The sequence below is a fragment of the Castor canadensis genome, chromosome 9 (assembly GCF_047511655.1).
Source record: "Castor canadensis chromosome 9, mCasCan1.hap1v2, whole genome shotgun sequence".
NCBI lineage: Eukaryota > Metazoa > Chordata > Mammalia > Rodentia > Castoridae > Castor > Castor canadensis.
Window position 1 is genome coordinate 104,178,749 of NC_133394.1, and position 16,263 is coordinate 104,195,011.

General features: G+C 30.3%; 1 protein-coding gene across 1 annotated transcript in view; it reads left to right on the forward strand.

Annotated features, from left to right (window-relative positions):
• Tecrl (trans-2,3-enoyl-CoA reductase like) overlaps nt 1–16,263 on the forward strand; it is a 142,865-nt gene that overhangs the window by 108,309 nt on the left and 18,293 nt on the right. The window contains exons 8-9 of the mRNA XM_074042116.1: nt 1,395–1,438; nt 13,406–13,463. Of these exons, the coding sequence (XP_073898217.1) occupies nt 1,395–1,438; nt 13,406–13,463 (102 nt within the window). The remainder of the gene's footprint in view (nt 1–1,394; nt 1,439–13,405; nt 13,464–16,263) is intronic.

Below are 16,263 nucleotides of genomic sequence, written 5' to 3' on the forward strand. Positions count from 1 at the left end.
ACATATGTTTTGTCTGTATGTATCTAATACATAATTTTAACTAAAATATGCTTGTAAGTTTTTAATCCATTCAAACAAACTATCATTTATCAGGTAGGAAATTAATTTTTTCACTATTTAAAATACTGTTTTACTTATCAGAGCTCAGTATTTTAGATATTCTCTTCATTGGGTCATAGTTCTTCAGAAACTAGATAATATTTAAAGATTGAACATGTAGTTAACTTATTAAGGTTTAGTTTCTAGCACAGTAGTTAACATTTAATAGGATTGAGTATATATTTAATAGTAGTATTTAATAGTATTGAGAAAGTTTTTAAAATATTCATAGATAAACAAAGCAAATTTCAAAATAATATGACATTTATTTATTTATTTTGGTGTGGGACACTGGGGATTGAACCCAGGGCCCATAACATTCTGCACAAATTCTCTATCACATTAGCCCCCCTCACCCCTTTTGTTTTTGTATTTTGTATTCTGAGATAGGCTCTCTCTTACTTTGCCAGGACTGGCTTCAAATTCGTGAACCTTTTGGCTCCATCTCCCTTGTACCTGAGAACTCTGACATGTCACCACGTTAATTTTTATTTATAGAAGTATTTGTATAAATAAATGCAACTTGCATGCACGCGCGTATACACACACACACACACACACACACACACACAAAGCAAGTGGAAATTTAATGTCTTATGCACATGATGACCTTTTCAAATAATTTTGTTTTTAGAATTTTTGTATATCTCATCTTTTTCACTATGACCAAGTTTCCTTCATACACTTGTTTAAATCCTGCTTTGTCCATTACACTTTGTATAATCTTGGAAATTTGTACATCTTTATTTTTCTTTAGGTTGAAAACATACTTCCTTCACATATTTGCTTTGTATGATAAAATATAAAGCTTTTAATATAATGTCTACTACAAAACACTCCCACAAATTTTCACATTTAAAATAGTTAATTCTGAAATGAAGCAATATACAAATAAGTGTTATCATTCTTCTTTTAGTTATTAAACATTAAAAACAGATATTATGTGGTACTATTGTTTGCTAGATCATATTATGTGTGGTTTTAGAATGAGAAATGAGAGAAATGAAATCTGATTTCAAAGAGTTTAATAATTGGAGATTCCATTTATATTAAAAATGTTTTTAGTTCCCTTCAACATGTAAATAATATTTAGAATTCATGTACTTTACATGTAAATACCAAAGTATTTCATCACTTTAATTCGTAAAAGTATCATCCACAAAGAGAAATACTTACCACACTGTATTATTGATTAGATAATAGTTATATCTGATAAACATTGACTGAATTATGTCAATAATGTGATTGTCCAAAATATGAATATTTTCATGACATCTTCTTTTCCTACCCTCTAGCATGTGGAAACAGGCAAGTCACAGTATCTGCTATCAATTTTCTGGTATGTATCGTACATACTCTTTGCTACCCATGCTCTAACTTTGATATTGTTAAGAATGCAAAATACATTGCCCTGGGAAATTTGCTATATAGAAAATATGATGTATTTTATACCAGATATACAATGGTAAAAAAGAAAGCAAACAAAATAACCTTTGATAATCTCGTCATTAGTTCTCTAAAACTATTAAAGTATAGTCACCTGTAAAGGATGATTAGAATTAGTTGAAAAGTAGTAGATATTAGAAAGAATGTAGTTAATTATTCCCCTTATTCCTTATTATTCCTCTATACATTCAGCAAATTATAAACCTGTAAGTGTTAAAAATAAATATATGTTTTAAAGCCTAACAGGTAACCATCCAAAACATTTCAGTGAAACTCTTATTTTAAGTAATACAATATGAAGATAAAGTTTGCTTTATATTATTTATTTATTTATTTATCTAGAAATTTATTGGTGCTGGGGATTGAACACAAGTCCTTGGCTCTTTTTTTCCAACTGCTTTCAATTTACTTCTTTATATCATTCTATTTGACTTTATATGTACTTTTATTGAATTATGTACAGTTCAACCTGGTTACAGTAGATACTGTATTATTCTTTGAAATGCATTATTTCAGTAGATAAATATTGATTTCACTCTCACATACAGTATAACTTTAGGCTTTTATTCTTTGTTCAAGTTCTTCCCTTAGTACTGTTCTTGATAGATTGATAAACTTCAATGAACTATACACAAGTTCATATTCCTTGTGAAATTTGTTCTGAAAAATTTATACCTTACCATTCAATGCAAATCTATACTACAAACCACCTTTTGTGATGAATTCTTTTGTGATCCTTCTGTATGTATACACATAGCTTATAGTTTTTTTTATTTGTTTGTTTTGTTTTTTGTTTTTTGCGGTCCTGGGGTTTGAACTCGGGTCCTTCACCTTGAGCCACTCCACCAGACCTATTTTTTGTGAAGGGTTTTTTGAGGTAGTGTCTTTCAAAACCATTTTCTTGGGCTGGCTTTGAACTGTGATCCTTCTGATCTCTGGCTCCTGAGTAGCTAGGATTACAGGTTTGAGCCTATAGTGCCCAGGTATAGTTTAACTAATGGCAAACATTTCTCTTTTGGGTATTTTTTCTTCTTTCTTTTCAAATTTGCATGTGGTAAGACTCATTACTTGCTTCAATAAGTAACACAAAATTGTTTCATTTTTAGAATATCTTAGCAAATATGTTGAAATATAAGTAACCATATTTATTAAAATTAAGTATAATTTCCAGATATACATTATTGATAAGGAACAATACCGTGGTACATTTGTTATAATGTCTTTATTGTTAACCCATGTTGTACTAAGTCTAATGTCCTCTTCATATTAACTACTCCGTAAATTTGAGCAAATGAGCCAGGTATGGCATGGGCCTGCAATTTCAGCTGTGTGAGAGGCTGAGGTTGGAGGATTGTGAGTTTCAGGAATGCATTTGCAAAAGTGGCAGTGAGACATTGTCTTAAAACAATTAAATATAAAAACAAGGCTACAGGGGTATAGATCAAGTGGTAGAGTACATGTCTAGCATGTGCTGGGCTGTGGGTTCAATCCCTAGAACTGATTAAAAGAGAAAAGAAGAAAAGAAAAAGAAAAGAAAAGAAAACAAAATTTGTATTTTCTTTTAATTTATTTCTTTCAATTTAATTTTCTGGATTTTCTCTTTATGATGCTGTTCTCTACTTTTTTGCTCCATTTTACTGTAATTTATTAACACTACTCCATTTTGCTGATTTATAGCTATGTACGTACAGTATTCATCCCCTTTTCTTGAATGTGAGGTATTTGCATAAGAGGGGGGGAGAAATGACCCAAGCATTGTATGCACATATGAATAATAAAAAAGAAAAGAAAATTTTAATGAAAGTTACAGTTTTTCCTAAAAGTGATGGCAGAAATTTAAAAAGAGGAATATTTAGAAGTAAGCAAAATTCCAATAACTGCTTTTTTTTTTTTTTTTTTTTTTGTGATTGAATTTAGGGCCTCAGCCTTGCTAGGCAGGTCCTCTACAACTTGACTTATCCCTCTGGCCCTTTTTGTGTCAGTTATTTTTGAGATATGGTTTTGCTTTATGCTCTGCCAGGCCTGGATTGCCATCCTCCTTTATGTGCATCCCTGTGCAGCTGGAATGACAGGCACTGCCATCAAATGTAGCCATTGGTTGGGATGGAGTCTTGAGAATGTTTTTTTTCTCAGGCTGGCCTCCAATGGTGATCCTTCTGATTTCCACTTCCCAAGTAGCTAATATCACAGACTTAAGCCACAACACGTCAAAAAATTAAAGTAACTTTAAATAAAACCTTGTTGTTCTCCCAGTAATTAAAAAACTCTCATTACTAAGATACTGTTTCTTCTATTTTATATATACCTTTATTTGTCAGTGCTATTTTATACATCCCTGTCTGGGAAAAATTAGCAAAACACAAAAGGACAAATTAAACAAATACTGACAATTACTGAATAAAATATACACAATTCAGATGTAGTAGATAAATGTGACAATTTTAATTCCATATTTTTAATCATTGTCTTTCAACTCATAGATATAAAGATTCAGTGAAAAAAAGACATGTTTGCTTATTTAAGATACCTACACAGGGAGTTTCCCTGTGATGTTTTTTTAAATGTATGTATTATAATCCAAATTGGTTCATCTCCTCTATTTTTTTTCTTTCTACCTTAGTCCCCTTATTATGGTAATTTCAACAGGTTTAAAAATTCTATATGCATTCTGGTATAGAAAGTACATCAAACTTATTCACCTTTTTAACCTAAAGGAAAGCATTGGAGGTGAATATGGTAGAAATATTATATTGCCATGTATGAAAATGGAGAAATGAGACATGTTGAAACTATTCTACGAATGAGGGGAAGGGGGATAAAGAACATAGATGGAGGGGGTGAATTTAACTATGGTGTAGATTAAGAACTTTTGTAAATGTCGCAATGTACTCCTGGTACAACAATGATGTAAAAATACAAAAAAGAAAATCTGAATATTTAAACCAGCATTATCTTTCAAATCTTGTAAGTTAAATAAACACTCTATGCTAAAAAAAATAATGAAAATTAAATTCAAAGATTTGTAAATTATTGTGATCTTTACATTTAAACATTTCTTTGTTGCCAGTACTGGGGTTTGAACTCAGGGCCTCACACTTGGTAGGCCGGTGCTCTACCACTTGAGCCACTCTGCCAGCCTTAAAGATTATTTTTAAGACTGATTTGTTAAGATTAAAAAAAGAAAACTTATGATTTTAATTACACATAGTATTAAGGATATGTGAAAATCTTTCTTCAAAGTGAAAACATTGAATAGTATATTATAGTAAACCAAAATTTATGAATGAAATAAGAGGTGTTGTTACTCTCTTACAATATAAATTATGATGACAAATAGAAAATGTCTGCTGGGTGCTGGTGGCTCACGCCTGTTTTCCTAGCTACTCAGGAGGCAGAGATCAGGAGGATTGCAGTTCGAAACCACCCTGGGCAAATGGTTTTCCAGACCCTGTCTCGAAAAAGCCATCACAAAAAAGGGCTGGTGGAGTGGGTTAAGGTATAGGCCTTGAGTTGAAGCACCAGTACCACAAAATAAATAAACAAATAAAATAAAAAAGCCTGAGAGCTGTGGCACTTTTTAAAAATCATCAATGAAAGCAAGGCACATTTATATTCTACAAATAATATTTGTTAATAAAATAAAAGGCTTAGCTACTAAAGGATATAATAACTAATGAGTTGATTAAGTTTGGGTATATGATCTAAATTCAGGAGACATATATGTATTGAAAGACTAACATTCTGCAACTCCAAGTTCAGTTTTTCATTCCTAATAACTAGATTTGTGCATAGGAATGTTTCTTGTGCATTGCAAATAGTATATGTGTAGATTATTTGAAAAGAACAAGCAGTACATTTTAAGATTGGAGAATTTTAAGTTATTTTACATTAAAACTAATGGTATAGAGTCAAATCATTTACTGTGTCAAAGACTGAAAGAGAAAATAATGATCTATATTGAACAATACACAATTCAACCATAAATATGTATCTCAATTGCTGGCACCAAATTTTTTGGTAATCAAATGTTATGTTTGCAAAGCTTCTTATTTTCATTTATTGATCTGTGTACTGTTTCAATATATGAAAGAAGCATTCATTTAAGTTGATTTTGTTTCCATTGTAATGTAGAATCAGATTATCATCTGGTAAGAAGATAATACATTATAATTATGTTGAATGCTATTATAGTTAATTCTTAATTTCTCACATATGGATTATCTATTTTTGGGTCTATTTACAATTATAATTTTCTCTTTGGTTCCCTTTAATTTCTTTGTACTCTATTCTGAGTTATCTAATGTTTTGCTTAAAACATTGTAAGCAAAATAAAACACAGGTCTATAATATACTACAAAATTAGATTAATAATTTCTGGTGAAAATCACTTGATTTTATAAATTTTTCTTAACAATGTTATATTCTGATAATATTTTATTACCTGTCCTTTGTTTAAATTTTCTTTGACTTTCAATATAATTCTGATTATGCAAATACTTTCAGGAAACACAAACCCAAAGTAGAAAACAGGCAGGATCACATAAAGGAAAATTTATAAAGACGGCAGTGTAACGTTCTCTACAAATTTTAGTTTCCATTTTGTTTTTCTGCTGTAAATATGCGTGCTATATTTTAATATCTTCCCATGCCTGGAACAGTTTTCATTCTCTGAATCCAAAGCTACTAAAAAAGCAACAAGTAAGAGCTCCGAAATCAAAATTGCAAAGCACTATATTCACCCTCCTACACCCACTTGATATAATGCAAGAATTTTTGTAAATTCTACAGTGTACCCCTACCCAGCACAACAGTAAAAAATAAATTAAATATTAAGAAACTTGTAAAAACTTGCAAAGCTGAATATGTTTTGTGTAAATACAATCTTATTTCCCTTATTTTCTATTCCTTTTCAGTTTATTGTTGCATTACAGAAAGCAATTACAGCTTGCTAATTCATTCCACAATGAGTATTTTACCAAAACAGGTTTTTTTTTTCCTTACTTGTCATAAAGTCTTCACTACTTTACAAAACTGAAGAAAGATAACACTTAAGGCATGGTAAGCAAAGTCCTGAAACAACAATTTTTTCCCTAATTTGGTCTTTCTTTACCGTCCCCATTAGTTACTCACTCATTCTTTAAAGGGTTTTATTATTACAAATTTATAAATTGAGGATGGAGGTGTGGCTCCAGTGTTAGAGCTCCTGGCTGTCAAGTCCAGTCCCTGAATTAAAACGCCACACACACACACACACAAAAATTAAATTAAAAAATGTTCTTATCATGTAGGCACATAATTTCTTGTAACATTTAGCTGAAAAGAGCTTCAGGCATAGAACGGAATTTTTTTGTTGGTGAACACGATGTTGGAAGTAGTATATCATAGCATTTAATAAAGGCAGAGTGCAGAGCCTTGCTGAAGAACCACAGAATGGCCAGGAAATGCTTTTGGAAAATTGTTATTTACAGATGCAGTGAATGAAGAAAGAAATTCTGCTACAGAATGAAGTGCTTCATTTTCAGTTTTCTGCTCTGATTTAGTAATGACAGACATTTTCCCCTTCATTGATAGATACCCATAAAAGGATTTACATGTCACAAGGACACTCTCTGTGTAGCTATCTTAAAGAAACAAAATGTCACTTTCTTTTCTTTTACAAAATCTGAGAACAGGAAGGCAGAACAGGTGCTGTCTGGGGTGAGGGAGCTGAGCCAGTGGGAAGGGGGATGAGATGGGGAAAGGCATGGGAGGGTGAGTGTGGTACAAGTGCTGAGTACACATGAAGGAAATGGAAAAATGACACCTGTTGAAATGGTTGCTGGAATAGCAGTGGAGGGAATAAAGGAGAATGGTGGAGGGGTGATTCAAGTATGATATATTTGATATATTGTAAGAACTTTCATAAATGCCACAATGTATCCCCATCCAGCATAATAAAAAGAAAATACTGTAAAAGAATTTGCATTTATTTCTCACTGAAGTCTTAAAATATGCAGTTCTGCATTTTGTCATCATTTGCTGTATGTTTCTTCTGAATCTTCTGAAGCATCTGGTACAAATAATAGCAAACATAGGAATCAAACTTTATATCTAAATTTGGCTAATCATTGTCTAACAAAAATTTATTTTAAAACTGGAGATGGAAAATTAATTAGTCAATATTAATGCAGATATTATATTTTATTCATTTTCATTTGTTATGATCATTATTGCTTTTTGCTAAAACTCTGGAAACCATAGTACTGATTTAAATTCAAATCAATGGCAAATATAAAGCCTTAAGAATAGTGGATTAAGTATGTATCAAAGCTAATAGAAAAAGAATTCCTGAAGAAAAAAATCACAGCTGACATTTTAATCATCATTTTAATACAGTTAGTACATGTAAACTATCATTTAAAAAAACACTTAATGTATGTTATATTTATGTATTGAAATCCTTGTATTACACAATATTTCACAAATGTCCTATGGGTTTAAAAATATTTCAGGTAATACCAAAATTGTGGTAATGTGATAGACCACAGAAATAAAAGTGAAATATTTTTAAATATTCATTCAATTTTAAAATCAAATTCTGTAAGTTATGACTTACTGAGTAAAAATATAATTTGCTACAGCATAGTTAATGCACAAAATATTTTTTATGCAGCAAATAAGTTCACGAAAACAATGGCATAAAATGTTTTATATCATGCAGTAGTATAAATGCAATATGTGAACTTTTATTTAAATTTCTAACATTATCTATTTTCAAAAGTGAAAATGCATTGGCTACTATAACTAATCTATAACATCTTTTTTTCTGTCTAACCTATAACTAATCTACTGAATGTGTTTTTTCTGAAACAGAATGCATGTTATCAGAAAAGTATTTTTTAGGTATATTAAGGGGTTCCATAATAAATGTGTAGAAATTAGCCATTGGAAATTGTATATAATTTTATAAACACAGTGATGTAAATTATCATAAGTAAGATTTATGATTGCTGAATTTACTATGGGCTTACATTATCAAAAAGCATTTCATTCTACGTGTATAGACATGATCTCCTAAAGTTGAAACTGATCCCCAAAGTTGAAGTTACTGATATAATCACACTAACCAAGAAATTTTTTTATTTTTGAAATGCTAATGTAAAATAAATACAAATTATAATGTTTTTGCTGTTATTGCCATAAATAGAAAAAAATAGCTGAGACTTAAAATAAACCGAAGAATGGGTGTTTGAAATATTTTAGAAGATTCTTTATTTCCATTGAATTAATAAAATTGCTATCAGTTATTTCACAAATGAAAAATTTACAAGTGAGCGATTCATCTGATATTTATTCATGATAGTAAATAATAGTTACAAATAAAAACATGAGAAGAAAAGTTGCATGCAAAGATAAGACAGAACATTTTCATTCCTATAAAATATGATGAGTTTATGCTATTAGGATTAAGTGTAAACCTGAGAAATTTTAGTAAAGCAAAATGATAGAGCCTGACTTTGGTGGTTACTATTTCTATAGTAAGATATTTGGATTTTGTTCTACAGAAACATCATTTTCAGAAACTGAAGAAGGAATTGGTTCATTTTATTGACTTATTAGAATGAACATACTATGGGTACATAGTGTAATAATGAGCTGTTGAAAGTTGTTCTCCTCCCTTTCTTTTTCTGACTGGTCACTGTGGTATAAATACAACATGCTACTGACCAAAGCACAATTCCTTAGCAGCGAACAATGAGTGTCTTTACTGATGCAATGCCATATGTCAGATCCAATTACATTTTTCAATCTCAGTACAGTGGAATATAATGGGGATATTTTCATAAAAAAATAGAGCACACTATGTTGCATAGTCATCACTTTTAATATATTAACCAATATCCATTGTGTGTTATTACTTTGTTACTTACATTGTGAAATATTTGGTAGTACAGATTAAAAATGAAGTTAAAATGTCAGAGAAGTGAGAGGAATGAGAATGATAAAGAAATAAACATGGTTAAGGAAAAGATGATTTTTCCTGTGTTAGTATCATGATTCTTTCAATTATGTTGGCTTTTTCATATTTGTTCATATGATGAAAACTCAGAAAAAGAGAATGTACTTCTGACTCATTAACATTCTTGTATTATTCAGTGAATACTAATGTGAAGCAAATAGTCAAGCCATTCAATGAAGACTATATGAAATTAAGTACAAATTAATATTTTTAAAACATACTTTAAACCATACATGTGCATCCAAATGTAAAGTCCATCTGAATTTTCCCTTACTTCCCATTCTAAAGTTCACTCTTATTTAAAACACCTAAACTATTGATTTTTTTAATTTAATGGTAAAAGAGTATATAATATAAACTTTACCATAACATTTACTACATATTCTGTGTATACACTTGAGTAGTGTCAAGTATATTCACGTGTTGTGCAGAAGGCACCTAATGACTTTGTAAACTTAGGTTGTCTTGGTCTTGACTACAAAGGCAGTTCTGGCAATGCTCTGAAATCTTACACCTCTTTTTCTGGGATGTTTACAAAATCTCATTCTTTTTATTACATCAAATTTGTTGGAAAAAGGAAATTTTTTAAAGTCATTAATTTTGGAGTAGTAAGCTAGATATGACATTATTAACTCATTGGTTACACTATTATAATGCAATCAATAATGCTGCTTCTTGCATATTTTGTGTTATTTCTTTTTTTTTTACACTGTTTCCTTAGTATTTTTGTTGTCCTGAATGCTTGTTGTCTATAATATCTCTGCCATATGTGTTATACAGGGACCACAAGATATAACAACTTCATTATCAAAATAAAGTTATACTTTGAATAATGTAACATCAAATCTACACTTAATCTTAGCCAAAAGGCCGAGAATCAATTATAACATCAAACCTAATGATAGGAAATTCCTTATTTATTAAATCATTTTGTTAACCTATAATATGACAAAGACATCTAACTTAAATTACAGTAAATCTGGAAGAAATATGTAAATTATTCTGAGAAATACTTCAATGCTTAATATTAGTGTTACTGAATTTTTAAGCAGGGATAGGACCATATATTGAGTTTTATAACAGTGACAGGGCTTTATAATCTTACCTACCTCTGACATAAGAGGAAATTTTATCAACCACACTTTACTGAGGTCACTTAGTATTACAACTTCTATGGCAAGACCTAGAAATTTAAATCTAGAGTGTAAGATGAAAATTACTACTAGTATAGTATCAATTGTTCTTAAAATTCATTAGGAAGTTTCTATCTTGAAAATACACTATGCATCTATAAATATATAGATATAGATGTTCTATATACCCTCAGAATATGTGTAGATAGTTATTTTATCAGTAAATGGTTACATGAAAAGTTTGTCTTCTTTACAATTTTTCTATTTTTTTAATAAATTTCATATTTTTTATAGTATATAATTTCCATGTTTCTGGAAAGGAAACTAATTTATAAATTAAGATAATAATATATGCTCTGGTGATATAACTGATACCTAAATGATATTTTGTTTATAGCCCAGACTTTGAGTAGATGTTGATAACTTTATTATTTGATTTTGTTGTGATAAACAGGAAGTAGCAAATATTTGTTTCAGTACATAAGCATAAAATATCGATAGTCTCAGTGAAAACAGAAAAGAAATATGGTTTCAAAAGAGCCATATTTTAAATTTTTTCATCATTTCACAAATATTTTGTTAAGATTTGCTCAATAGTAATATTTTGTTTTGTATTGTGCAAAAAGTATGATACACAAGATACGAAAACCAAACTACATATAACAAATTATTAATTTGGTACCTTAAGTATTATTAGCCATGTGTGTTACAGAAATTCAGAGAAGATGAATTTAGCATGACAATCTTTATTGATTACTTTTATATCCAAAATGATTATATGAGGCTTGTTGATCACATAATGTGTGCCAACTACTTCATTTCATCATCCTAAATTTCATTACGGTTAAGAATCTGTATTTGTACATAGGTGAAGAGACAAATTTCTGTGTCTAATTCACTTCCTCCATCCTTCATCTCTAGTAAGTGAAAGGGTGACATGTAAACCCACTGATTCATGCAGTCAAAAACCCAAACTCTTATCTATTATCAAATGTAAAATAAACTAAAGATTTTTATATAAAAATTTTAAATTCAGCTTTTCCTTTTTGATGGTAACTCAAGAAATCAAAAGCATTTCCTACAATCATTGTGTACAATTATTTTTGTCTGAAATCAGTATTACAGTGTTTCCTGACTCTTCATATATAATTTTAATTTATCATGAGTATTTGTTAACATCATGTACTAAGAAAATTAATGAAGATGATTGTTTAAAATGGCATTTTTTATAAAAGAGTAGATCATGAGATTTTTGTTTTCACTTTCAATTACTTCCCTAACACTTAGAATGTGTTAAATATATGCCAGATTTTCAGAATAAATTATCTAGAAGATAAAGTCCATAGAACTATTATTTGATGTGAACAAATGCATACAGAAAAGTCTAGAAGAAAATAACAAAATCATATAATTGGACTGGAAGTGATTCTCAAGAAATAGAGCGCTTGCCTAGTAAACTGGAGCTCCTGAATTCTAATCCCAGTACTGAAAAAGAAAACACACAAAAAATATATTTTAAGAGACCAGAAGAATTGGATACTGAGTTAAAACAACGCTCCACTTTTGAGATATATGTAAAGGTTGAAGAAACAATAAGTAAAGCTTTTTGAGTGACATAATCCACTTTCGATGTAAGTGTTTCTGAGAGGAAAACATGCCTTTTGCTAAATTCAGTAAGTCAAATATTGCAGACAAAGGAAGAATCTTACCTTCAAATGCATTGCAAATTAGCAACATTTATTAGTCCCTGGAGTTCCTGGTAAACACTTGTACTTCTTAGAAGAGCTCAGTAGCCTACTAAACAGTCAAGCTCAAGAGGTTAGAAGACAAGCAAGTGTCCTGTGGAGACATACCTCTTACAATAGGTTTTCTAAACTGAGTTGAAACCAGCTGGGACTCAAACTGTCTTCTTGCACTAGAAAAGCTGCTTCTGTGTTAATGAACTGAGAATATACACCTTTACCAAGTGCAACTTCAGGAACATTTCCTTGATGTGTCTTCATGGTAATAAAATATTTTCAGAGTAACAAATACAAGTACAAAGCAGATAATGAACCCTATGTGATTTTGTTGATGATGTTCTTTTTCCCACCCTGGGGGGTTTAAATCCAGAGCTTTCCTTGTACATGCTAGGCAAGTCCTCTACTACTTCATCCAAGCTCAAGTCTGTTTTATATTTAATTTTGAAAGAATGTCTCACTTTTTTTTTTGTGGGCTTGGGGTTTTACCACAGGCCTTTGTGCTTCTAAAACAGACTTTACTACTTGAGCTATGCATTGTTATAAAATTTCTTCTTCTAGCGGTACACACTTGTAATCCCAGCAACACAAGAGGTAGAGATAAGGACTATCTTGGGACGAGTCTTGGGAAGAAAAGTTAGTGAGACCCCATCTCAACCAGGTGTGGTGGTACACTTCTATGGCTCCAGTTGCAAAGGAGGTCATAAGTAGGAGTCTTATGTTTTGAAACTACTCTTGGCAAAAACCTGAGACCATAGCTGAAAAATTCTAGAGGCCTGGATTAAATAGAAAACCAGCTTAGGAAGCTCAAAGCCCTAAATTCAAACCCCAGAACCACTATTTTTTCTTTTCTAACTATTACAGTAAATATGTATCTCTTGAATATTGCAATATATTACATGAATTTTATACATCTCTAGAATATATATATATATATATTTAAATAGACACAGATGGATCACACTGAAAAGTTTTAATATGTTTTGTAGATTTGTGAAGCTGGAAATCATTTCATCAATGTAATCTTGGCTCATCCTAATCACACAGGTTAGTTCTTTTTTCTTTTCTGTCACTTAGAGTGAATTTTGTTAATTATTTTTAAAAGCCTCGTATCTTCTTTTTAGGGGAAATAATAATAGTTGGAAAGAGTACCAAATTTTTTCACTGTTATCCCTGTTTTCCAAATACATGAACTAAATCATAATCGCCAGTGTGCTTACTTACATACAACCATGTCACCCTTACACATACAAATGAAAATTGGTAACATCGGTGAAAAGTGAGCAAATAATTAAGAAATAAAGCAGTTTGAAATTAGCTGATGAAGCTCCATATGATATGGTTTGCCAGCATTTATGTAATCCCATCCAAATTCTAATGAGATTGATAGGTTTTGAAAAACTGTGACATTGAAAATATCAATCCCTGGATGAATATTTTAAATTTAGTACTTTCCGACTTACATTTAAAATGTTGAGAGTATGTTTGTCATTTAAAGATATTTTTGGAAAATCAGTCCTTTCATTTGCTTATATGTTGGATTTCTGAATGCTTACTATATCTAATACAAAATTTCCAATAAGAATAGTCAACACTTGAGCTTCATATTAAAGGGTAATAGGGGCAAGAAAATGATCAAAATAAATTGTATTTATGCATAAAAATGTCATAATGAAACCCATTATTTGAATAATTAGTATATGTTAATAAAAATTGTGATGAAAAACATAAAGGCATCCTTGACTCTTTAAGCATGGCTTAACAAATGAATTTCTTCACATTTTCTTTCCTTATGTTATTTATGGTAGGCTGATGAAGCATATTAAGCACTTTTCTAAATGATTGTTATACAGATTAAAATACATTGAACTGCAAAGTGAATATACCATAACAGAATATTTGTGGATATATGAATAAGTTTAATGTAATAATATGTTTTTTATTACAATATTTTGTGATATTATGATTAATACTCAACTTTTTCAGTTTTGGTTGTTCATCGAGTATTCCTATGAACATCTAAATTAGCTATACTATGATCTGAAAATACTTGTGCTTTATCAAGATGAAAAAATGCATATAATGCAGATGTCATTATGATTTATTTTCTTCATTTGTATTAAGTATATCCCACATTTTATTAAGGGGTTAAATATTACTTATACTTGATAGATACAATGAATTTTCTTTTGAAGTATGTATACCTCATATTAAAAATATTCTGATTGTCTAATGTTTTTACTTTCAAAGCAAAACACAAACTAACCTAATAAATATGTTAACTTTCACCAAGATTATAAATTTTAGTCTTAATTTGGACCCAATTGTAATTTAACTTCATCATCTTTCTTTCTCTATTTGGAGTATGACCTGATCATTTCAAAATAAAATGATCAGTCATTTTATTTTTTAATGTCATCTTGCAATTTTGAAATTAATCTTGTGAGAAAGCACCTCCACTTCAATGTTTATTCCATACTTTATCTTGCTTTTTTGTGTTTCTCAAAGGAAATCAGATGCCATTTTATTTTCTCTCCTTGGTTAAATGAATTGGTATTTTTGCCTTAAGACTCAGATGGATTTTTCTTGATCATAAAAGTCTATTTATTCTTATAATCCCTTTTAAGAGTTGGTAACCCCAAGTCTTTTCCCCGGGACATTAGATAATTTGGTAGGTTGATTGATGTATTTTTCAGTTACAGAAATTTGTGTTGGACTATAGTTTTTAAAGTTAGTTTTGTTACATCTGAGAATGTAAAAGGCATTACATTATACCTGCATTACAACATCTGCCTCTGTAATCTCTATCACTTTTTTCTATTATTATATTGTTTTGACTATTTTTCATCTATTTTGCAATCGCTTATTCTATTGAACACTCTGCTCTATTATGCAATTCATTTCTTGAGTGCAATTTACTCCTTTTAATATTCTTGTTTTAGCCATATCAATTTTGAATTTTGGATTTTAATGGTTATGTCCTTGGTAATTTTCTTTTTGCAAATGTGTGTGCTCTGTGCTTTCTGTTAATTTTTTCTCTGGCGGGGACTAGAGATTTCTACCTGAAGAAAAAAGTCAATTTATTCATACTGAAATATTATATGAATAGTATTCAATAGTTTCCTTTTTCAATGAAAAAAATGGGATGTGTGTGTGTTTGTGTGATATTAGGAATCAAAGTAACGGACATGAGATTAATAGGCAAGCACTTTACCACTTGACCTATGCCCCAGCCTTATTTTTATTATTCTTAAAAATGCTTCATTGTGTCTTTTGTTCCTCTAAGATTCTTTTCTAAATTCTTTATTCCTACAACTTGTATATTTCTGTCCTTTCTCTTCTAAGCCTCTAAGTGCTGCCATTCCCATTTGAACTGCCTTCCCACTCTACTGTTTATTCTCTTGAAACAATGCCTTTTAAGATTAAAACCTTTGACCTCACAAATTTCAAATCATTTCATTTAAGTTGCTGTATTGTGATGTATCAGGTTTCAGATATTTTCTGAGGTTGGACTCTCACCTTCTGATTATAAATTCTACGTATCTATTGTCCAATACATTAATTTTCCTTAAAAATTTCTTACCCAAACAAAGTTCCAGTGTCAGCTAAATGAGTTTCTGTTGTTCTTGGATGTTTATTTTCTTTTTTTTCAAATTGGTTTTATTGTTGTGCTGGGGGTACATTGTGGCATTTACAAAAGTTCTTACAACATATTAGATATATTATACATGAATTCACCCTCTCCATCACTTTCTTTTATCTCCCTGCCACACATTCTTGGAATTGTTTCAACAGGTCTCATTTTTCCATTTACATACATGTGTACACAGTATTTGCAGGATAATTT